Consider the following 23,540-nt stretch of genomic DNA (forward strand, 5'->3'; position numbering starts at 1 on the left):
TACTTATGAACCAGAGGTGTGCATAATCTGTACGGAAAAATCATAAAACTTTATTGTAAGACATGAAAGAGGATTATATGAGAGGAGGAATAGGATGGCCACACACAGGAAGGATCAATGTTGGAAGTGGCCGTCCTCCCGAGTTAATCCAGCCTCACAATGCCAGTGCAAGTTCCAACATGTTTTGTTGGTTTTTAAATAGAACTTAGGAGCTGATTTTGAAATCTGTGTGGAAGAATAAAGGTTGTTAAATAACCAAGAAAAATTTGAAGAATGAAAAACAAGGGCTTGCCTTACCAGATGCCTGGACTTCTTGTGAAGCCACAGCCATCAGAAACGCGGGGCCAGTGGGCCAACCGCATGAAATAAGGGCCCAGAAGCAGACCCTGCACGTCACGTCAGGAGGCCTGCGGTGACCCTGGGGGCCCTGCTGATCAGTGGGGAAGGGCAGGACCTTCAAATGGTTCTGGGGTGACCTGTTCCCCAGGCAGAAAACATAAAATAAAATAGGATACTTACTTCTATGTGCCATCCCCCAAATTCAGTTCCAGGTGGATTTCGGTTCCAAATGAAAGCTAAACATTATGATTTTCAAAATACAGTGTGAGAGAATCAGTTATGACTTCAGGAAAGGAACGGATTTCTTAGCAAGACACACAGTGTCCCAAAACACAAAGGAAACGATGAATACATTCAGTTCCATTCAATGAAAAAAATTCTGTGCCTCAAAAGACACAAAAATAAAGGGAAAAAACAAAGCAGAAATGAGAAGACTTTGGTAATGAATAACGCCGCCAAAAAAATGAGTGCATCCAACTTATGTAAAGGAAGTCCAGGAATCAATAAACAAAAGGCCAGCAACAAATTCGAAAAGGGAGGGAAGTTACAACACTTCTGCAGAGGAAGCTCCCACAGCTAACATGCATGTGCTGGGGCTGGACACCCCCCGCCCCCAGTGGTCAGGGAGGCGTAGGCTGAACCACACGGGACCCCTTGCACCCCTGGAGGGGCAGCACCTGCACTCGCCATGGACCTGTGACCGCACACCCATGGTTGGGGGTTGGGAACAAAGGGAAGATCTGGGAAAGCAGGGCCTCCTTCCTCCTCGATGTAGCCGGTCCAGCCCCAAACATACGCCCGAGGCTGTCGCACCAGAACCAGAGCGCAGAGAAACATGGACGGAAGATTCACTGCAGCCAAAAATGGTGCACCTGCGAGTCCAACAGGAAAATAGACTGACACGTTCACACAAAGAAGCATGATACGGCTGCAAAGCTGGACCACAGCTCCTGTGTGAGTCTCCCCAGCAACGCTGGATGAGGACAGCAAAATGCAGGGTGACCCCTCCGTGCGACCCCATCCCGCTCACCTGGGTGACGTCCTGAGAGCCACCCCGTGGAAGGCAGGGGCTGCAGGTCCGGGATGCCAAGGCCCGGCCCAAATAACTCTGCCACCTACTGCGGCAGTGTTTCCTCCTGGTTTGATGTGACATTTGAGTTACCACATGTGAAGCGCCCAGAACACGGCCTGGCCCACGGACATCTCCACAGATGGGCCTCCGGCTAGGCTGCGCAGGACGCCCGAGGCTGCGTGGTTTAGGGACGGGCACGGGGGCATTCTTTTCACTATTCTTTCCACCTTCTTGTCTGTTTCAAACGCTTGATTGCACGGTTGCTTTGCTGGGGGGCTTCGTTTTCACTTCAGCTCTTTTTCCTTCCCAAAGTTCATCTTGGGGCTTCCTTTCCAAACCACACACCCCCCTCCCCAGCTCCAGGCCTTTAGGGCGACACAGCACAGCCCTGGGAGAGTGAGAGCGCGGGCCACGCGTGCTGCGGGGGACCTGCCCTGTAGTGCAGCGATTCCCCTTGGAAATTCCCCGCCTTCCCACTCTGCCGTGACCTTCCCAAGCTCCCTCTGGCAGCTTCTGTGCAGGTTGGCTTCCCTTTGCTCTCCAGCCCTGGTGACCCCGCTTCAGGGGCTCCGTGCCCTTATGGGCCACGCCAGGGGGCAGCTAGCAGGACGGCCCTTGTCCCCCAGCAACTTCCGCAGAGTGGCGAGAACTGCAAAGACTCTGGGACCAAGGGCTCTGTCCAAACCCCACACTGAGACTGACCCGGCTCTGCTAGCCCCTGCCTGTTCCAGCCCCACCTGGCGATAGGCGGGGGCCCCCCGAGCCCCTCTCGGGGTGGTTTCTCTAGCCGGCTTGTGATTACAAATCCTCCTCCGCCCTTCACCTTCAGACATAAACCTCCCCGCCCTGCGCCGTTGCCCTGAGGACCAGGGAGCAAACGCTCAGTGCGCCCCAGGCTCTCCCCGTCCCATCCCGTCCCGTCCTGGGGGAGGTCAGGGCCTACCCTCCGGGCCCCTCGCTCCAGGTGCACCATGGCCTCCGGTCCGCAGGGTGCCTCGGGCACGTCCAGTTAGCTCGCCCGGGTGGCCTGGCCTCACGGCCCCAGCCCTGCCCTGCACCCTGCCTTTGGGGCGCCCAGCCTTCCGGAGCCTCCTGCCTTGGCGTGGGGAGCAGGGCTCAGGGTTCAGGGCTCCCTGGCTCTCCCCCTCCCACAGCAGCTGTCGCGGAAGAAGACCTGCCTTGCCCGCCTTTGACTGATGGCCGGCTACTACCGTGTCCCGGGAGCGGCCCCCCAGTTAACCCCTCCTGACTGGGCGGGCGGGTCTCTGTCTGTGGGCTGCTGGGACGGGGCCAATAGCACGGGTCTCTCCAGGCACGCCCTGCGCGAGGCCAGCTCTCCTGCTTCTCTGGGTGCTGCAGGCCTCAGGGACCCGGGAGCCATGTGTTGGCTGAGACCCAAGGTCCGTCTCCCGGCCCCCTGCTTCCCCCAGCCCTGGAGACCTTGATGTCCCGGCCGAGAGGCGTCCGCTCTGCTGGCTGCTGCCGTGTCCTGGGGGAGGGCGGCCTTGGACCTCCAGACTGTAGTCCAGCGCCCGCCTGGGGTGGCGTAGCAGCCCTTTCTGGGACGAGTAGGAAGAATGTCCAACGATGCCGCGCGGGTCACTTACATCCGACAAGCGTGAGGAGCCTTCTGGAGGTCTCCCGTGAGATGCCATGCGCTGATCTGTTAACGCGTGGTCGTGAGAGAGGGCGGAATTCACTCACGCTAAGGACACTGGAAAAGGCACTGCAAAAGGTCTAAGCGGGGGCACTTCCCTGGTGGTCCAGTGGTTAGGACTCTGTGCTCCCGCTGCCGAGGGCGTGGGTTCAGTCCCTGGTCGGGGAACTAAGATCCCACGCGGTGCAGCCAAAATAAAAAGTCTAAGTGGGAACAGCGTTCAGGACAGTAAAATGAGTTTCCCTCCTTGGGGGCAGGGCGTGGGAACAACAGAAGGGTCCGACCATCTCCGGACGGCCCTGCGCAGGGCTGGACTCTGCGGCGCGCCTGCCGTGCAGGCTGGCAGGGACGGCACGTGTCTGCTTTCCCCTCCACCCCCAGCAGCTCTGCGGGCCACTGGGTCCCGTAGAGTGCGCAGCAAACTGAGCTGCCACGAAGAAACGCTTCTCCTCACGCCTGTCCTGACTCAGCGCCACGGGGGTGCCGAGGACACGGGCGATGTGCAGGGCTGTCCCAGGGGAACAGTGGGGCTGAGGAGGGGCATCTGGACTACGTGTCTCCCACGCCCAAGGGCGGGTGCCTCTCCAAACCCGGAGTCCTGCGTGACCCCAGGGGCAGCCCCATGCTGGACGCACCCCCCCGAACCCTGAGCCTCCCCAGGACCCATAGCGCCCACCTCCTTCGGCACCAAATCCTTCCCTGGAGAAGGAGCCGATGCAGGCTGGCCCCAAACCCTATTTTCTGTTTGGAGCCACAGAACACGGGGTTGAGCGGGAGGGGTGGCCGACAGTGCCTACCTGCCCGGCTGACTTTGGGCACTGAAGGTCCATCCTGAGACCAGGAGCACAGCTCCGTGTTGTGTCCGGATGGCACAGTCCCAGGGTGGCAGCCACTGCCCTGCCTTTCCTAGGGTGGAGGGCATATCCACGGCCTTGGGCTGGCCCAGTGGGTCAGCTTTCTTACAAAGTCCTGGGCAGGTGGGACCGACCGTTTAATCAGACGTCAGTGGAGTCCTTGACCAGTAAGTGGTGATGTTTTAACACAGCCTGCAGGGGAACTGTGTCCCAGAGGTCTTCTGGTCCTGAGCCGTGACTGAGGAGCTTGGGGTGGGGGGGCCGGAGGACCCCTGGGGCAGGTGAGCAGCGCCTTCCCAGACAGCGCACCCTTGCCCTGCGGCTCCCAGCCGCACAGTACCTGGACTCCCTCCACGTCTCTGACCCCTGGCGGGACGTCAGGGCTCCTGTAGGTGGACCATCCCCACCAGCTGGTGGATCTGGAGCCCAGAGCACACAACATCGCCCCCCTCCTCTGAGCTGTCACAGGACAATTCCATCTCCCCACTGAGGTTTCAGCCTTTGGGGAGCACTTTCAGACCCACTGCTGTGCAGCCACTTGGACCAGGCTGTGCTCTCAGTCTCCACGCTGGGAGAAGACACGGGAGGGGGATCCCCAAGTGCAGGCCTGGGGTGTCACCCCATTTCCTAATGGGGCTCTTCCTGTATGACCACCCCAAGCTCTCCCCTTGCTGTCTGGGTGTGTGTCCCTGTGTGTGTACGTGTGTGTGTGCCAATACACGTGTGTGTGGGGGGCGCCTGTAGGCATGTGCTGGTACTCGAATGCTCTGATTTCAGGATATATTTCTAAAGCTAAATCGTGGGTAGACGTGTGCGTGTCAGGAGCGCCGGTCCCCGCCCAGCTTTCCCAGGTCTCAGGGCGGACGTGGGCCCATCCCCACTGCCGGCACCGGCCCCAGAGCAGAAAAGCACATACTCAGGGGCCGTTCCCAGAGCAGAAGTGACACCGTGGTTCTTTTAGCTCGATTTATTTTCACAAGACAGACAAATCAGACCCTGGAATAGCTCTTGGTTCTGACAAGAGTTCTTTTCTTTATAAAGAAGAAAAAGCGTTCCTGGGTTTTCTCCACAGAATGCATTTGTTTTTACAAAAAAATAGTTTTTGATATGTACATGCCTACTTTGGAAACCTTTAGTCCTGGATGGCTTTTAAGACCCGTTTTTAGGCAGAGGGTCACTTAGCATGCTTTATGCACCAACTGATTTTTCTCCCTTGTTTTTGCCTGACGATTGCTCTCCTTCTCGATTTCCCTTCCTTCTGGATTTCCTTTCCGAAAGCAACTTACATGAAATGGAAAGGCTCAGAAAGTGTCCTCACAAGACAGCCTCGGAGAAACAGTTCCAGCCTCGGGAGGGTCTGTTCAGGCGAGGACCCCGCGGGCCAGGATGTGCCTGGAGGGCCTTTCCTTCCCTGGGAAAACCCTCCGCAGACCAGAAGCAAAGGGATGGAAGGAGGCAGGCAGTCACTTTTTCTTGTAGCGGGGATAGTTTATCCCTCTCTGTCACAGCAGCAATTTTAATAAACAAGTATGATGCCCACAGCATTTAATCTAGAAAATACTGCCACTCAGGCAGGCTCAAGCACGCCTGTGTACAAAGTGACCTTCACAAGCGCACGGCAAATGCAGCCAGTTTTTTCGGGATACAGGCTTTTAGAGTCAAAGTTATAGCTCCCCCCACTCCCTCCCCCCACAAGCTCCCACAGACCAAAAATACCACTCTCCTCAACTACACAAAGCTGTAGCAAAATTGTAAAAATGAAGTGTACAAAAGGAAGCATCCATATAATACATTTGCACCCTGTATACAATGTATCACCCTTTGAAGCTGGCCAACGGTCAGGTACGGCGGAGGATCGACAATAGAAAAAGAACCCCGACGTCTGTCCCACACATTCGAGTCGATGGTTTGTGTGATTTTCCAAAGAGAGATATTTTCATTTACAGCTACAGTACTTGCTGACGACCCTTATGATTAAGAAGCCAGTTGAATTTCCTGGCGTTTAGGCAAGTATTATTTGATTGTCACCACGTACAACTCTGAGACAATAAATACAAGTAGATCAGATGCATTTCTTCATGGTATCAAGTAACTCCAGTTTAATACAATTTAGTGCATTTCAGCATCTCATTCACAGTTCAACTTCTGTCCAAAATACTTGTGCAACAAAAAGTTAAGAAACTGAAAAGTTTATGGGAAAAGAAAACTCCAAGTGAACTTGTTCATCACAAAGCTTAAAACTTTAAAGCGATTCAATTGTCTTTGAAAAGAATACGCGGCCGCTGCCAGGCTGACTGGCGTCAGCCACCCTGTGATTCCCTGGGCTCCCTGAAGTGCTCTTATTTCCAGAGCGTTTTGTGGGAAACTCCACCATTGCCACTGAGTTAGCTAGTGGCTGATGCTTGCAGTGAATTTAACTCACGTGTGTCCACCCCTTCCCTCAAGCAGAGTGCAGTGTGACATCTCCTACCCAAAAAAACGTCCCTGCATTCTTGTGTCCTGGCCCTGATATGCAAGGACGCAGAACCCGCATGAACATCTGCACACACCCCGCAGCACCACTCACCTCGTGGGACCAAGTCAGGGCCGTGGCCGGGGTGTGGCCGGTGCCACGGGCCACGCCCAGGTGCTGGGGAGAGGCTTGCCTTTGCTTTGGGAGCTAACTTGCTAGGGAGAGGGGCAGACACGTGGGCCGGGGACATGCTGTCTCCAGACGGAAGGCAGGTAGGCACGTCAGGCCCATGGTTTTAACCCTAAGCCCGGTTACACTGCAGAGGGTTGAAGGCCACGTGGCACCACTGCCCGCTGTGTTGCATGCCGGGGCTGCATGCAGCTGTGGGTGAGAAATTTGCAGCACGAGTTCACGCACAGGGTCGGACAATTCAGCTGAAAATCAGTTGGGCTGAGAAGATTCTATTTGGCTTGTCTATAGGTGTCTTGGGCAGAGACAAAGCAACATGCAGAGAAATACTTATTCTTCACCCCAAATCTGACACAAATGGGGGGGTCCCATGGGTGTGGACAGCTTGGAGACAGCTCTTGACCTGCATGTGACTGCACGCACCGCTTTCTCCCCAGATCGATTTCGGTGCTCAGTAACTAGTGTGACAAAGAGTGCGTGCCACGTGCACACGGGGGCGACGGGGCAAACGGGGTGGAGATTCCAGACTGACCGGCGATCATGCCTGCATTGCCTTTGCAAGAAAGTTCTGTTCACGTCGCTGATTTGTGTCATTACTGAGTGGTTTGTATAGAGACCACTCTTCAGCCTGACTCTGTGTTTCTCAGGCAGGGGCTGTGGACAGACAGGGCCACACATCCCGTACGCCGTCACCGAAGACCGGATGACCGACATCACTTCTTTCTTTGGGGTTAAAACTCTTGTCAGTGGTCTCCCTGAGCAGGTAAGCCTTTCCCCAGCGTCTGCTCACCTGCAGGAGCGAGGCCATCTCTGCTCAGTGCTGTCACAAAGACCCCGAGAGGGGCCAGAAAGTCCCCAGGTGCTGTTAGCTGTCACAAGGTCACCATGAAATGCCACAGGCACCCTAGAAGCCCCCTGGAACTTCCCAGAGGGGACTGCTGGACACACGGGGAGGGCCCAGAAGCCAAACTCTACTCGCCAGGCTGCACCAGGATATGTGTGCAGGTGACAAAAGACACGGCACCAGGACCTGAGCTGAGAAACACTCCGGCCAGCAGCCCCCGGGCTCAGAACTCAGCCTGTTGGGCATTTGTGGAAGGGGCCCAAGGCCTGGCACCCCGCCCTTTGTATATCTCCAGTGGGAGGGGGGCTGGCCCTGGAGGCTGCCACAGGCCACAAAGCTGCCCCTACAGAGAGGTCAGCAGACCCCTCCCCTGCAGAGAGGTCAGCAAACACCACAGAAATTCCTTGCCCCGCCCAACTCAGGGCCTAGCGTGTAGGCTGCCAACGACTTCAGTCTAGAGAACACCCTCCCCGACTATGACAAGCACGACTGTCCCAACATTCAGCCTGAATTTGGACAATGGTAACATCAGAAACAAAGGGGGTAAAGGAAAAGAAATAAGAAAAACACTGTTCTGAGATTTATTAATTTAAAAAATCAAAGGGGCCTCCCCCTTCCCTTCTGAAGTGCATGAAAAGCAAAATCCACCCCTCCAAAAAAAAAAAAAAAAAAAAAAACCCAAACATTCATGGTGTAGTTTTTATTGCTCTCAGACGGCTTGGTATTCAAATGCACAAACTAATCTTTGTTAAATCAGAAGGAAGTCACTGAGATTTAAAACCTACACGTAGTCTCAATCTCCATTCATCTAGGAGTCTTCACAGCTTATCACTGACTCAATATAGAATTTACACATTGTGTATTAATTTCAAGGGGAGGGAACTTAGCTGAGAAGCAAGAACTATTAATTAAATGGTAAAAGATCTAAATTTGCATTTTCCAGGTAATATATCTTCACAGTAGTACCCTTCAACTTTTTCCTTTAAGATTTTTAGGGATTAGTGAATTAGCAAATGACATAAACACACAGAGACAGATGAGCGGCCTACTGTGTGAAGAAATAGAAGATCTAAGGTAGCCGCTCACCGCAGTGGAAGCAGCGCCCCTGCTCGGTTAGGCTCCAAGGGAAGAGGGGAGACGAGCTCTGCGGCAGAGGGAAGCTCTCTTCTGAGAAAGCACTTCAAAGCTGCCTTTCAACCTCATGAGGACTTGTGTGCATTCACTACCGCTCATGAGCAAGCCCAGAACTGTGATTCGCTTCCCTGTGACCTTGGTCCCTTCACCAAGGTTACCATGCACAATTCAGTAGTGTCATTATGAAGGGTATATGCTGTTTCCATAGGTCTCCCCAGAATGCATACTTAGGGCCAATGCATTTTTCCAGTTTAGTTTAGAATGTTTTCCTTGCCTCTCTTCCATTTTTTTCCCCTAGAAAATTCAACCTGCCTCTATTCTAAACGCTGGTTACAGTATTATCAGAGATAACACCCATTATTTTTCTTTCCCTTGCTAAAAAAGATGAGGGGAATGTGACTTAAAAAAAACAGGTTGAACGTTTAAGACGAAAGTCCGATGCAGGCAGGGTGACGGTGGAATGGCCTGGCGGAGTGCGGGGCTCCCGTCCCAGTCCCCCGACTCTGCCCAGCAGCCCGCAACTTCCAGCCCGGCCAGGCCAGCGGCCAAGCGCGCACGAAATACCTCCCTCTGAGGAAGAAACGGCTCCCACCAGGGCAGCAGGCTGGAGGGGACGAGGTCAGGGCACTCCGGTCGCCCGCCCCCAGGACAAGTGCATCTGCTCGGAAGGGGGGCGGCGGAGGAGGGGAAGGCTCGCCACCTCTAGTTTCCATCAGGAAGTTGAGAGCCATCAACAGATCAACTGTGCAAATGAAACCTCTAAAAGCTGCGTGTTAACAGTCTCCTTTAGAAGACAGGGTGATGGTGACACTGCCTTTTCAAAAATCCAACAGTCCTGCGGGCTGCGGGCGGAGGTCTCCCCGGCACACAGCGCCTCCGGCTCCGGCCGGCTGGGGAGGGGGCCGCCCTGCACCCCTGCACCCGGCGGGGCGACCGGGTGGCACAGAGGAGCTGAGCTCCAGGCACGGGAAGGACTCGACGTCTCACCGCGTTCTCGGGCTCCGCTCGCTTTAAAACCGATTTAAGGTGTGTCAGGCAGGCTTAGGTGGGCAGCGCGGGGACGCTCCGGAAACGACCAGGGGGCGTGTCCCGCCGCCAGCCCCGCCCAGTGTGCTTATCACCGAGGGGACGCCCCCAGGCCCCGCCCCCATCGCCTGGAATCGAGGTGCCAGCAGGTCGGGACCAGCGGGTGCTCTGGGGACCCCGGGACCCACGCACACCGTCCCCCGGGGGGACGGGGGAAGAGAGTTTGCAGGGAGAACAGGGGAGGAGGCGAGGGGCAGGAGGAAACTCCCGAGGTAACGGATAAAAACCAAAAACTGGATCTAAGTGTGAGAAGAGAAAGCATCCAAAGGCTCCCTCGGTCAGGCAGAGCTCTAGAGAGACGGCAGGGGTGAGACCCGTTGTCCCGGGAGCGGGTCCCCCGGGCCTCTCTGCCGGCAACGGACGCGCAGGTGCGAGGCTGGCGTCTGTCTCCATCTGCGGGCCTTCCGACTGCTTTGCTCTTGGCTCAAGTTTTATTGGTCAATATTAGTCACCAGTTAATAAGAAAAATAGTTTCTAAGTGTCTTTTTTCCCCACCCCCCGCTCTGTGTGTGTTGCTCTGTTTTTAATTGAGTTAATTGGATACCACGGTCAGGTGTATGTGTGTTCAATCACAGGCGTTAATTATTCCTTTTTCTTAAATTCTTGGTTTCCATAGCTGGAGCCTTTCTCTATTTCAGTCACTCCTATCAGTCGGCGGACTCCAAAGGAAGCTTTAAAATAGGAAACAGGTGAGGTTAGACCGATTGCTGGCAAGCTGGGAAAATCGTCACGGGGGCGGGCGGACCTTCGGCCTCAGACTTCCCCGGGCGGGGCAGGCCGGCCTCCTCCCCTCCTCCGCCCCTCCCTGCCCTGGCCGCTCAGCCTGTCCCGGGCGGCGGCCGGCTTTGCTCCCCCACCAGCCCAGGGGAGTGTGTGCCCGCCGCGAGGTGCAGTTCTCAGCCAGGGCTGAGGGCCGTAGTGCCCAGCCAGGTGCCCGACAGACCGGGTGCCCAGCAGTGCACTCAGGGCTGCAGGGCCTCGAAAGCGTCCTGGGAACCTCAGCCCATCACACCAGCCCACGCCCCTAACTGCCCGAGTGCAAACCGGTGGCCCAGGCCCTCCCCACACAGCTCTCAAAACGAGATGCCAGGCGGGCGGATGGCCGGCCAGCTTTCTGGACAGATGGCCCTGCAATCTGGCTATGGTCTTCACGGCCCTGTGGCTCAGTGGCCAGAGCAGCTCTCTGAGGCCGGCAAGGCTCAGGTTGCATCCCGGCTCCCAGGTGACCATCTCCAGGCCTGGGCGCCGCGGCCGGCACACGGAAGACTCCCAACCTCAAGCCGCGCCATCATGCCCGTTCATTACCTGCCCCGACAAACCCCAGGAACGTCAGGATCAGGAGAGGAGATCCACTGGCAAAGACGCCTAAGACAAAGCTGAAGAGAGGAGACAGGAGAAGTGTGGCCCAGAAGAGGAAGTTCAGGAGTGTCCACGGCCGCCGGGCGGGTTTGAACTGCTCCCCCGGAAACACGCCCTTCTGGTTATACATCTCCTGCAGCGCATCCTGAAACAGTCAACCAGAAAAGGGGCCTCTTTGTGTGCTGTTGTTACAACCCCACAGTGAAAAATGACTCAACCTATAAATAAAGGGGACGGATCATGCAGGCTGCGGGTGGGAGATGAAGCTGGCATGACCTTCGTGGAGAACCTCAGTGGCCTGTACCAAAAGCTTGAAAAATACAAACCCTTCGACAGGGCAACTTTCCTAGGAAAATTATCAGCCGGTGCCTGGTGTGCGACACGCACCTTCAACACCCAGGACTGCGGTGTCGGCCAGCCCCTCACTGTCTCCTGGGACATCGCCAGGGCGAGGGTGGCGGCCACCACCTGCTGGGAGTCCAGCGGCCTGGCATCACCCCCCGCTGGCTATGTCACCCACAGAAAGCTATTTAACCTCTCCTTCCTCCGTGTCCTGGTGGCTCATGATGGGACGACAGAGGCCCGGGTGAGGACATGAGAGCATCCTCAACAGGGAAACGGGACACACGCTAAACACTGAGCACCAGCTGCCTGAGAAACTGCGATGCTGACATAGATTTCTCTGCAGCCACGACACGTCACGTGCTAACAAGGAGATACACTCACGATAGTTTGTTTTCTGAAAGAAGTTAAGTGCCACATAATTCCACTTAAGTAAAAATATGTACGCCTATATATTTGTCTAGGACAGAGTCTGGAAAGATGCACACCCACTCGATCTTAATTACCCGGGGGAGTAAATCTCACCTGTCCTCATTGTTTTTCTATTTTATTTTCTGCATTTAGCTTTCTACAGCTGTGTTGTGTATTACATAAAAACAGGGCAGGGGGATTTACAAACACCCAGCCTCGCAGCCTCTTCCAGCTTGTGGTCAGGTACCAACTGCCCCTGCTGGTCGACGGGGCACGGGGCAGGCACCACAGGTCCTGTGCGGTCAGGAGCCACTGCGACCCTTATGCCCATGTGTACACCTCCGGGTGACCACACGAGCCCCCCACCAGAAGGCCCTCCCCTGTGCAGCCCTAGAACATCTTCAAGCCCGCTCGCTCGGCCAGCTCCGCTCTGACCACCTGCCCCACACAGACGGGCCATGCCCTCCTTCTGCTCCCAGAGGACCTGTCGGGGGGGAAGCAGGGGCGCCCTGGGGCTCTTGGCGAGCTCACGGGTCAGGTCAACTGGGCCCGGAGGCCACCCAGAAACAAGAAGGCAGGACCTAGCCCCGCAGGAGAGTCCACTGTGCTTACAGATTTGCACCAAGTTTGTGACAGGCCTTTTGATCACCCGAATAAAACACACACACACACACGTGACCCTAACGCAGATGCTCATGTACAATCTCACCCACTGCCTGCCATCGGCACCCACGCCTGGCGGTCCTCCCCGTGGGGTGGGCCTCCAGGCAGTGGTGGTAGCCTCTGTCCCGTCCTGACCTGTCAGTAATCCCACACACACCCAAAGGCTTCCCCCGTCGCTGTCCCTCCCACCAGCAGACAGCACCCCGCGCCCCCGACGGGCCTGCTCCTGCTTCCCGACGTTTCTCCAGATGCTCCTGACCCCCCCTTGCCAGGCCCCGTCATTCTGGGAGGGCACAGAGCAGGGTCCAGAGGCCAACCCGGCCACCTCCAGCCAGGCACTCAACTCCAGGAGCACAGTCCCCTTGTCCGTGTCCTGCTCGCAGGTGCAGGTGGGGTTAGACCACGGGAAGGTCACCCACTCTCCTGGGGAGGGACCTACCCCACGCACTGCTGCTCGTGTCGCTCGGACATCACGTCCTTTCTCCCAACCCTGACGCCTTGCTTGACTCATCTCGTCTTTCCCCTTTCTAACCTCTGTTGAATGTGCTTATTGTGGAACTTTAGAGAAACTGACCCCACCTAAACCATCAGCGTCTCCAGCCTCCCTCGCCCCATCCCTCGGGGGCTCCAGGCCGTCGGTCATTACAGGCCCCTTTCCTTCACCAACCCCGCCTGGTCAGCACAGCAAGCATGGCGGGGGTGGGGGGCAGAGGCTGGGAGACCTGGGGACAGTTCCACCCACAGGATAGTCACCTCCTTCTCAGGACCTTAGTTCCCACATCTGCAAAATGGGGAAACTGTCTGGAATGCCCTTCAAGGCCCTTTGGTGACACCGAGGTCTGTTTCCACGTTACGAACGGAGCTCACTGGTAAATGACCAGAGGCGTCGGTGTCTCCGGAAACACGTGTGTTACAGCAGGACCAAAGCACCCAGTTTGGCTGCTTCAGGGTCTGCGTATTCCCTGGCAGGGGGCAATGGGGCCGAAGGCAGTGCAGACCCCCCACTCACAAGACGGGGAGAAAGGGCTTCTCGTGCTCGGCTGGGGACATAACGGGCAGGCTCTCTGAAGCACAACTTAGAGACATTTCACAAGGGACCAGAGCCTCCTACCACCAGTCACGGCGTTAACATCTGGCAGAAACGCTCCCACACATGCCCTGCCACACAGGGAACAGCAGAAAGTTCATAAATAGTTCATAAATGTTCACAGGTAGGAAGACGACCAGCCAAAACGGGGCGTCATCACATGGGAAACACACACGCTGGAGCACAGCATCTAAAGGGGTGAATTAAATCTATGTCAATGCTGACAGATGTAACAAACAATGGTCACTCAAAACAGAATAAATGGGAGAACGTGACACACAGTGTGGTCCCTGATGCAAATTACAATATAAGTGACATGAAAAGCGATAAAAAATGTATATGTTTCAATATTATGGAAAAACATAGCAAATAATAGAAAACACCCAAATAAATCAGTTATGTCAAAACCTGTCACTTGCTGTAGTTGCATCAGGTTGTTTTAGAAAGTAACCCTTAGAGATGAAGACAAAGCCTGTGGTCCCATCCCCGCCAGGAGTCATCACACTTCAGCTGGCGATCTCCATCCCCAGGAAGGGCTTACACCTGCACTCCTGTGCTCGGGTACCTCTACGATAACGCACCGTACTGCGCCTGCGCTTGGTGATTTTCTGTGAATAGCATCACACTATACGCCTATTGCAATCTGCTTTTTTTTACACCTGCTTTCTCAAGATTCATTTAGATTGATAATGTGCAGTTCATTCATTTTAACTGAATCACAGTTAAATTAATACACATACATAATGTATCTATTTCCTAATAATGCACTTCTGGGTTCTCATTTCCTGCTAAACAAATACTGTTGCTTGCAAATGTCACTCTTTGTAAGAGTTTCAAACTTTAAAAAATATTTATTTATTTATTTGGCTGTGTCAGGTCTTAGCTGTGACACGCGGGATCTTTCGTTGCGGCACGCAGGCTTCTCTCTAGTTGTGGCGCGTGTGCTCCGGAGCGCCGTGGGCTCAGTAGTTGCAGCACACGGGCTTAGTTGCCCTGCAGTATGTGGGATCTTAGTTCCCCGACCAGGGATCGAACCCACGTCCCCTGAATTGGAAGGTGGATTCTTAACCACTGGACCACCAGGGAAGTCCCTTCAAACTTTTAAAACTTGACCCTGATCCAGAGATGCATCTCTTGTGCAGCGTCGTGCATACAGCGTCTTTCTGCCCATCCACCATGTGATGCACACACACTCTATTCCTTTTTATTTAGGTTTCTTTTTCTTCTGGAGAGTTTTATTGTTCTTGAAAATCACACATTTCATCCAAGTTTTCAAATGTAGGAGCATAAAGCTGTCATATTCTCTCATACTATTTCCACTCCTTGCTCTTTGGTTGTGTCACCGTTTTTATTCCCATTAATGCCGGCACTCTTTTTTAATTGGTCAGTCTCGCCCAAGGCTTTCTATTTTATTAATATTTTTAAAGAAAAGCTTTTGGTGCAGTAGATTCACTCTTTTGTAGCTTTGCTTTGTGCTTAAATAATTGATGCTATTTTTATTTTCTTTGTTCTCTCTCTGGGCTTACTCTATCTTGTGTATGTTTGTATAATGTATATGTGTGCATATGTGTACACACATATATGTACATTATATACATTCTTTTTATCTATCCTATCCCAGACTTGGGTTTCTTGAAGCTGGCGAAACCCATGTTCATCGGTTCTAGAAGTTTTCTGGTTTATCTCTGACAACTGCTCTTCACCATTCTTCCCACCTTCTCCTCTGGACTTCCTAATTGTTACATTCTGGACCTCTGTTTATCCTCTGGATCTTTTAAACTTCCTTTCTACATTTTCACTTCCTCTGTGCTGCATTCTGAGTAATGTCCTCAAAACCTGCCAGCTTACTAATGATCTCTTCAGCTGTATCTAATCTGTTAACTAAGATTTTGCTGTCAGTTAGTAGATTTCTCATGCCTATACATTTTACTTGGTTTTTCTCAAATCTGTCTCATTTTTTAATAGGTTTTGTTCTTTTGTTTTCAATCCCTTCTTTTTTGCTTAGTCATTTCAAACATACTGATGCAAGTCTGCCTGGTGGTTCCATTAGCTGGAGTCTCGGGAGGGTTTAATGTTTCTGTTTGCCTGTTGTACTTGCCCACCATGGACGTTGGTGACGAGTGCATTTCCAGCAGAACTTTCCTGAAGAAATCTCGGGCAGCTTAGGTTTGGAGTCGTGTTCTTCTAGTTGTACATGTGCTTTTCTCAGGGACTCTACAGAGATTCACCTAGAACCACGTTTTATGCAATATTTTGGCTCAGTTCTTCTTGAGCTATGCTGTTAGCATAACTTCAATCCCCACACCTGTTTGAGGACAGCGTTGTGATTATGAATTACCGGGGAGACGTTTAGAGACCAAGGGGGAAAGGCAACTTCAAAGTCACTTCCTATGCTGGCAGTTACATTTTCCAGTTTAACCACTTGAGGGCGAAACGCCCAGAGGGTCCCAGCTTCATTAGGGTCTTCAGTTCCAACTTCCAGCCCCGAGTGAGGTCAAATCTTTGTTCTCTGCTTCCATGTAGGCATTAAAACTCAAGACTTCAGGTTGGGTGGACCAGCAAACTTCTCGAGCTTCAGCTCACAGCGTTCCCACCTGGATTTCAGTCCCACCTCCTCTTTTGCTCCCTAGAGATTTCCCTTACTTTCTTCAGCACTTGTCAATGTATCTAAAAGGATATGTGTATTATACTAGAAGGATTTTCTGATTATCCAAGCCTCCCCTATTGCTGAAGATGATAACCTAGTGTCCTGTTTGTTTGTGTGTATAAAATAAACTTTATAGGGGCTTCCCTGGTGGCGCAGTGGTTGAGTCCGCCTGCCGATGCAGGGGACAAGGGTCCGTGCCCCGGTCCGGGAAGATCCCACATGCCGCGGAGCTGCCGGGCCCGTGAGCCATGGCCGCTGAGCCTGCGCGTCCGGAGCCTGTGCTCCGCAACGGGAGAGGCCACAACAGTGAGAGGGCCGCGTACCACACACACAAAAAAACCCAAAAACTTCATACACACAGTATAAAGGCGGGGGTGAGGCATGTTGGGGGATGGAGGAGGGACCGGGTGGGGTCATCATAAGAAGCCTGTCCCATCAGGTATATTGTGCCTTACCTATTACATCATATATATACACATACACATACATAATGCGTGTTATAGGTCAAATTTCTTTTATATGAAAAATTGAAACAAACGTGATAAAATGTTATTGCCAATGGCTATACAAGCATTATGGTATCCATTACACTTTTCTCTAGTTTGTTAATTCCTCAAAAGTTAGGGAAAATGAAAGACGAAGAAGAGGATTGGAAAGAAGAATTGGAGAGTGGGCAGCGCTCCCGTCCCCAGAGGAAGCCAACGTGCTACCGCCTGCCCCGTTAGCTGCCCCTCTGAAACCTCTTCGTGAGACCCCGAGAAGGGGGTGGGGTGGGGAGAGCCGAGCGCCTTTACCTTCTCCTGGTACAGCTTATGAAGCCACTGAGCCGCTTCCTTTTCATCCAGCGGGATCTCTTCCAGAGGAAATCTCCTGTTTTATTAAGAAGATTGAAAGCAAAGTGAATTACCAGATGACATCAAACTGAAAAGGGGAAAAATAAATCATTATGCATCCGGGTTACTTGTCAGCCCTGCCTTTTCTATTCAAATCTGACTTTCAATTTCTAAACACACACACACATCAAAGTAACTTCTCGGGCACTGCCCGGTGGGACTGCAGGGAACCATGGAGGGGCCGGGAGGTGCTTCATGTGCCCGGGAGCGCGGAAGCCTTGCCCGGGGACACCCAGGAGCAGTCAGCTGAGCAGACTGCGCCCCCAGCTCCGTTGGGAAAACTGACCCTTCATTAAGCAGTTTTGGTCTTTCTTAGTAGTTTGTTCTTTGGGAGTGACCATGGCTGAGAGTGTCTTTTATGAGGCAAAGAAGAGTTTGTGTTTCACAAATGAAATCCATTTGCTTCAAATATGAAAAGCAGTGGAGATTTCGAAACTTTAATCTCAATTAACAGACGGCTGGCTTCAACGATGACACTGACTTCTGTACAAGCCCTATCACCAGCTGAATTACCAGCCCCACCAGGGGAGGTGTCTACCTGGTAACACAAGCAGGGCAAGGACCGCTTTCTACGGCAACTGTAGTACCTCTGGATCGCCAGGAGGGGCCACTGAGCGCACGTGTGAGCAACAGTAACTTAACAAGGGACCGTGATCATTCCGGGGGCCTGGCTGCCCACCTCAGAGGGCCCACGGTGACAGCAGAGCCAGGAGAAAAGTCCACGGCCAGAGGCAAGTCTCCATGTGTTTAGGGATCTCCACCTGTTTGGTTTTTAAAATAAATTTATTTTTATTTATTTATTTTTGGCTGCGTTGGGTCTTCGTTGCTGCGCACGGGGTTTTCTCTAGTTGCAGCGAGCGGGGGCTACTCTTCGGTGTGGTGCTTTTCATTGCAGTGGCTTCTCTTGTTGTGGAGCACGGGCTCTAGGCACGCGGGCTTCAGTAGTTGTGGCACGTGGGCTCTAGAGCGCAGGCTCAGTAGTTGCGGTGCACGGGCTCAGTAGTTGTGGCACGCAGGCTCTAGAGTGCAGGCTCAGTAGTTGTGTTGCATGGACTCAGTAGTTGTGGCATGCGGTCTCTAGAGTGCAGGCTCAGTAGTTGTGGTGCACGGGTTCAGTAGTTGTGGCTCGCGGGCTCTAGAATGCAGGCTCCGTAGTTGTGGTGCACAGGCTTCTCATTATGGTGGCTTCTTTTGTTGTGGAGCACGGGCTCTAGGTGCGTGGGCTTCAGTAGTTGTGGCACACAGGCTCAGTAGTTGTGGCCCGCAGGCTCTAGAATGCAGGCTCAGTAGTTGTGGCGCATGGGCTCAGGAGTTGTGGCACGCGGGCTCTAGAGCGCGGGCTCTAGAGCGCAGGTTCAGTAGTTGCGACATGCAGGCTCTAGAGCGCAGGCTTAGTAGTTGTGGAGCACGGGATTAGTTGCTCTGCTGCATGTGGGATCTTCCCGGACCAGGGCTCGAACCCATGTCCCCTGCATTGGTGGGCGGATTCTTAACCACTGCGCCACGAAAAAGCCCAAAGCCCTACCTTCTTGTCTCTAAAAGTTGAGAACTTTGGTTTTTGTGGGTTATACTGATCCATCTTTACCATCCATCTTGTAAAACTTCCCAGTTTTACAAGCACACACGCAACCAGACATCCAAGCGATGCTGGGCCACATGTCATGCAGCCTCTGGGAGACTCCGCTGTACGCTCAGAGGAGAGAAGAAGACTTAGAACCTCCTACTAAACAAAACGGTTTAACTCTGTGGACCCGAAAGGTGCTGGGGACCTCCAGGAGTACACGGTGAGAAGTAGCGCTTGAAGGGTTTGCCACAGGTGCCGTCTCAGGAAGGAAAGGAAGTTGGAAGGGGTCTGTCCACAGAGGGATGACGGCCAAAAGTGTCAAACTCACGTGACTGTTCTCCCCTGATTTCACATTACCACATTCAGGTTCTGTTGTATGTCTGTTATATGCAGGACAAAATATATAAAATAAGAATTTTAAATGATGAGATAAAACATAAATACAACTCTGGAGTTGACTCCACTTTGAGGACGCTGGCCCCAACTGCCAGCATGGACACAGGAGAGCCTCAAACCACCATCCCCAAGGCCCTGGCCATGCCCAGTCTCAGGCCCCCGGGGAAATGAGGCACAACTCCACTGGGTCACGGGAACCTTGTCTTCTTTGATTACAGGCATGTTTTGGACCCACTGGGATATTGCTTTTACTCAAGACACCCGTTTGGTAATACAAAACAGTAAGTTAAAACGTTTAGAAATTCTAAGAATATATTTATTAAGATATGATTGGGTGAAATATAGCCTCACGTTTTCTGCAACAAAGGGGAAAAGGAGCAGATTAAAGCACCACTCTTCTCCAGCTGGAGCTGAGCACCCACGTGGAGGGGCGGTATAGCCTAGAGGGTGGTGTGAGCATCGGCCTGCAGCTGGACCAGGCGGGCTCCCACAGCTCTGCCACCTACCAGCTCTGATCCCGGGCGGCTAAGGCTGCCAGAGCCCTCCTACCCAGGGACAAGAGCACCATCTGCCTCTGAGGGCTCCCGTGAAGATGACCGGGACCATCCAGGGCCCCTGTTGGCCACCAGTGGTCAGCCCCCCGCCAGGGGTTCTAGAGAGCTAAGGGCAAGGGTCCTGGGCTCTCCCTTGATCCCGGGATGGAATAAGAGACCTTACAGCGACTTTGAGCTAGTCCTCTGTGAATGTCAGAGGGAAAAAGCCACCCAGCTTCCTGTTTATCTTCACTAAATTATTCCTGGAAACTTCCTACACTGGGGCAGGAGAACTGAGTGGTATTTTTTTTTAACTTGTCCTGGCTCAAGCTCTCAAGAAGAGGGCCGGTCAGATCCTCCTTGGGTCAGACTGACCAGGATGGACACCAAGTCAGTGGTGGTCAGTGGCCGACATGGGGCTGACACAGAGATGGGGCTAAGTGGTTTATACACACAGGAACGTCCTGCCTTTCTGGGCACATGTGAGTGAAACAGGAGACTGGTGAGTTCAAACAGGATGATCCAGACGACACATGGACCTGGAAGGTCTGCCTGGAATTAGGCCTGGAGCCGGAATCAGGTCAGAACACCACTTAATGAATAGAGCAGCCCCCAGGTTGTGCTTTAAGGTAAAAAGACTTTTGGGTGGATTCTGTTCTCTTCACGAGGCAGAAAAACATGGAGCATCAGAGCGTGGCGTGGCGGAGAGACACAGCGACCTCCGGTCACAGCCCTAGTCCTTGACCTTGATCTTGTGTTACAGACATGGAGCCCGCTCTCCCAGTGGAGCCTCAGGCTCTGCCAGTGGCCCTGGACGTCTGGACATTTCACCAAGACCACGAGTCACTCGGGATGGAACCCAAAAGGCATTCTGTTCCCCTCTGACCCTGAGATCCCTGCCCCTCTAGGCCAAAAGCCACCAGTGCCAGCAAAAAGTCACTGCATAAGCAGTGCAGCGTCAGGCCGTAAGGTTCCGTGGGAGGGAGACCCTGCACTGCAAAGCTCAGAGAGAGGCCGGTTTCTATCCGGGGTGAAAGGTCAGCACCATGGGGGGGGCGGGGAGGGAGCGGAGCCAGCCGCAAGGGCTTCTGCAGAGGTGGGAGGACAGGGTGCGGGTGGCCTCTGCCATTATGGCCCAACAAACTGGAGAAAAAGACGGTCACTTTGTCGTTTCCCTTCCTCTGCTCCCAGAGTGGCGCCTGGAGCCCCGCCCGCCGAGCACGTTTCTGCATCGCGGCCCCAGGGAAGGGCTTGGGATGGGCCCTGGGAGCTCCCCCGCCCACCGAGCACGTTTCTGCCACTGCAGCAGGGAATCCTTTCAGAAGCTCCCTTCTCTCTGATCCCTCTACCCTCTTCCTGTGCATACAGCAGACACGCAATAAATGCTCACTGCACAGACCAACGGGAATAGTTTCTGATAACCTGGGGACACTTTAAGGGCCATATGGGGCCCCTCCTCGGGCTGAGTTTCGCTTCTGGGGGATCCTCGGGTGTCCCAAGGCGGCCATCCAGAGCTGCCCTGCGTTCACCAGTTCGGGCGGGGCTGCCTCTGAGCCAATGGGGTGGAGGCTGGCTGGGTGGAACCTCCCAGCTCAGACCAGGCAGCCAGGAGCCCGAAGCCCAGCATGCGGCCCTGACCCCACCTCCTCTCCCAGGTGGTCTGCGTGGCTGTCCACCATGAAAAGGGGGACACATGTGCGTCCCATTCAGACGGGGACAGCTTGTCCTTCTCCTGTCTATGCAAGTCCTACTTGCTGTCCAAGGTTTAGCTCAGAAGCCTCCTCCAAAAAGCCTCGCTCCCCCTGGTGGGAGGGGTCACGCCTCCCTTGGAGCTTCTGGAACATTCCTCCTGTAAGTCGCACCCACTCCTTTGCTCTGTACTGTCCCCACCGTGTGCCCGCCCTGGAGGGTGGAATGCCGGCCATCTTCACATGGGGGCCGCAGGGAGGCAGCCAGGAGGTGGGAGGAGCCGGCCCCAGTCCCACCCACCTGCCGGCCCCGCCCCTGTGGGCCCCTGTCTGCTCACCTCACACACATGTCCGCCTCGTACTTCTTCCCGTAGAGGATCCCCAGCAGAGACGGGTTCTTGTTTCCTCGGAAGTTCAGTGTGACGTCGTAGACAGCTGCGACTGCAGGGAGAGGGGCAGAGGGTGCCAGGTGCCAGCTGACACCCTGCAGCAGGGCGCGCCGCGGCTCCTGACCTGGATGGCTCCTTTTAGTTGATTCACATCTACTGTACTTACCGGCACGTTTGTGTTTAAAGCTACTTTTCCTATCCATCCTGTTCTTTGTCCCTTTCATCTTGCCTTCCTTTTGGATTAATTGGATATATATTTTTTCCTTTATAAGGTTTCCAGTTATATAACTTTTTTATTATCATTTTAGTTGTTTTCCATTAACTAGTATTTTATCACCTCAAAAAAATGATACGAGAATCTTACAACGTGTAAATCCGAGTACTCAGTTCTCCCTTTAACGCCACCGGCATCCTGTATTTTACACGGAACTCACTGATCTGGTTTTTGGCAAATCACTGATTTCACGTCTTGCTTTGCTCGGAGCCCAGGCTGGAGACAGTCCCAGCTCTTAGTCCCAGGGTGGCTCTTACCTGTCCCACGGAGGCACTGGACCGCGGTGGTGAAGCCCTTGGTCCGAGGCAGCAGGTGGTACTTGAGGACGGGCAGCCCCTTGGAGGCGGCCACCTCCATGCTGACCCGGTGCTTCTTCTCCGTGAAGCGCGTGCCCTCACAGTACAGGAGAAACTAAGACACAGACAGGGGACGGAGGTCAGTGCGGTGCTGGCGACCGGGACTGGAGCCCGACAGGCTCCTCATCGCCCGTGTACGTGCCCCCGCCTGGCGGCAAAGTCTTGTGGAAATGACGCCCCCCAGCAACCAGAGCGGGGCATGACCAGAGATGCCGCAATCACACTCTGCACACAACTCCTTCACAGACAGCGACAGCCCTGCACCTATTCTCAGGGAATGAAAAGACACTTCCCGGAGAGAGTGAGACAAGGTATCCCTAGGCAGCAGCCTTCCGATGGCGAGTGGAAAACAAAGTCTTCTATCCCTTTGCCTTGATGAGTTACAAACACCAAATAAGTAAGTAGCCAGTTCTCAAAGAACTGCCGTCAGAGACCGGAACTGATATGCAAACCGATGGATACCGATCGTTTCAGATGGCTGTCCATCAAACTCCATCCAGGGGCTCAGAAAGGACCACCAGAGCCCCACCCCAGGGCCCTGCCCTGCCCTTGAAGGGTGGCTGTTTTAAGTGCAGCGCAAACCTTTTAGCAACTGAAGTCCACGTCAACCCACAGAACTGTAGCTCACGAGATCTTGTCCTGAGCCCTGACTCGGCAGAACAGCCTGGGTGCTGCTGGGCAGACGGCCCGCTAATGTCTCCAGGGAGCCCCGGCTCAACCGAGCAGGCTCTCCTCTGAGTGGGGCCGGGTGTGAGGGGCGGCGGTGCCCCTGGCGTGGCGGGTCCCACCTGGGGCAGGTGGAAGCAGGTGGTCCAGGAGGGGTTCCCGAGCCTGCAGGCTCAGAGGGGCGGGGCCCCGGCCCTCCTCAGACAGCTTCCCTGGTGCTCGGAGGCTCTTGCCGGCTCACCGCTAAGAACTCAGGCTGCGCCCCTGAGACTCAAGACAGCACAGTCCGTGCGGCTCCACCCCTCACTCACCCACACGTATTCGGGGTAGCCAGCCAGGCGCCTCAGCCCTTTGATGACGGCATCCCGGTCTTCCTCCCATTTCCGTTTGCAGAACACGATCTCCAGGAAGTACCACGTCCAGCCGATGAGGGGCACGTAAAGCAGCTCCCTTTTAGCCAGGACTTTGGAACTCTGGGGGGAGGGCAGAGCAGCTGACGCATCAGGACCGCAAGGTCCCCGAGGGCACGCCCCCGCAGGCCGCCCCCAGGACTGGCTGTCCTCGGGAGACCCTGCCTCTGAGTGTGACGCTCTAGATAAGCACAGACCCAGAGTGCAGGCGCCACCAGATGGGGAAACCACGGGC

At 54.1% G+C, this 23,540-nt stretch overlaps 1 protein-coding gene across 3 annotated transcripts in view; it reads right to left on the reverse strand.

The window, feature by feature from the left end:
- Positions 1-10,036: 10,036 nt before the first annotated feature.
- The window catches only part of AGPAT3 (1-acylglycerol-3-phosphate O-acyltransferase 3), a 91,252-nt gene continuing 77,748 nt past the window's right edge, over positions 10,037-23,540 (reverse strand). For all 3 annotated transcript variants that reach the window (XM_081234750.1, XM_081234748.1, XM_081234749.1), the window contains 6 exons: positions 23,207-23,368; positions 22,131-22,284; positions 21,549-21,651; positions 16,931-17,006; positions 10,933-11,131; positions 10,037-10,298 (listed from right to left, as the gene is read on the reverse strand). In XM_081234750.1, coding sequence (XP_081090876.1) covers positions 10,210-10,298; positions 10,933-11,131; positions 16,931-17,006; positions 21,549-21,651; positions 22,131-22,284; positions 23,207-23,368 — 783 coding nt within the window. In that variant the 3' untranslated portion in view covers positions 10,037-10,209. The remainder of the gene's footprint in view (positions 10,299-10,932; positions 11,132-16,930; positions 17,007-21,548; positions 21,652-22,130; positions 22,285-23,206; positions 23,369-23,540) is intronic.

Source organism: Mesoplodon bidens (genome assembly GCF_964165515.1).
Source record: "Mesoplodon bidens genome assembly, chromosome: 5".
NCBI classification, from domain to species: domain Eukaryota; kingdom Metazoa; phylum Chordata; class Mammalia; order Artiodactyla; family Ziphiidae; genus Mesoplodon; species Mesoplodon bidens.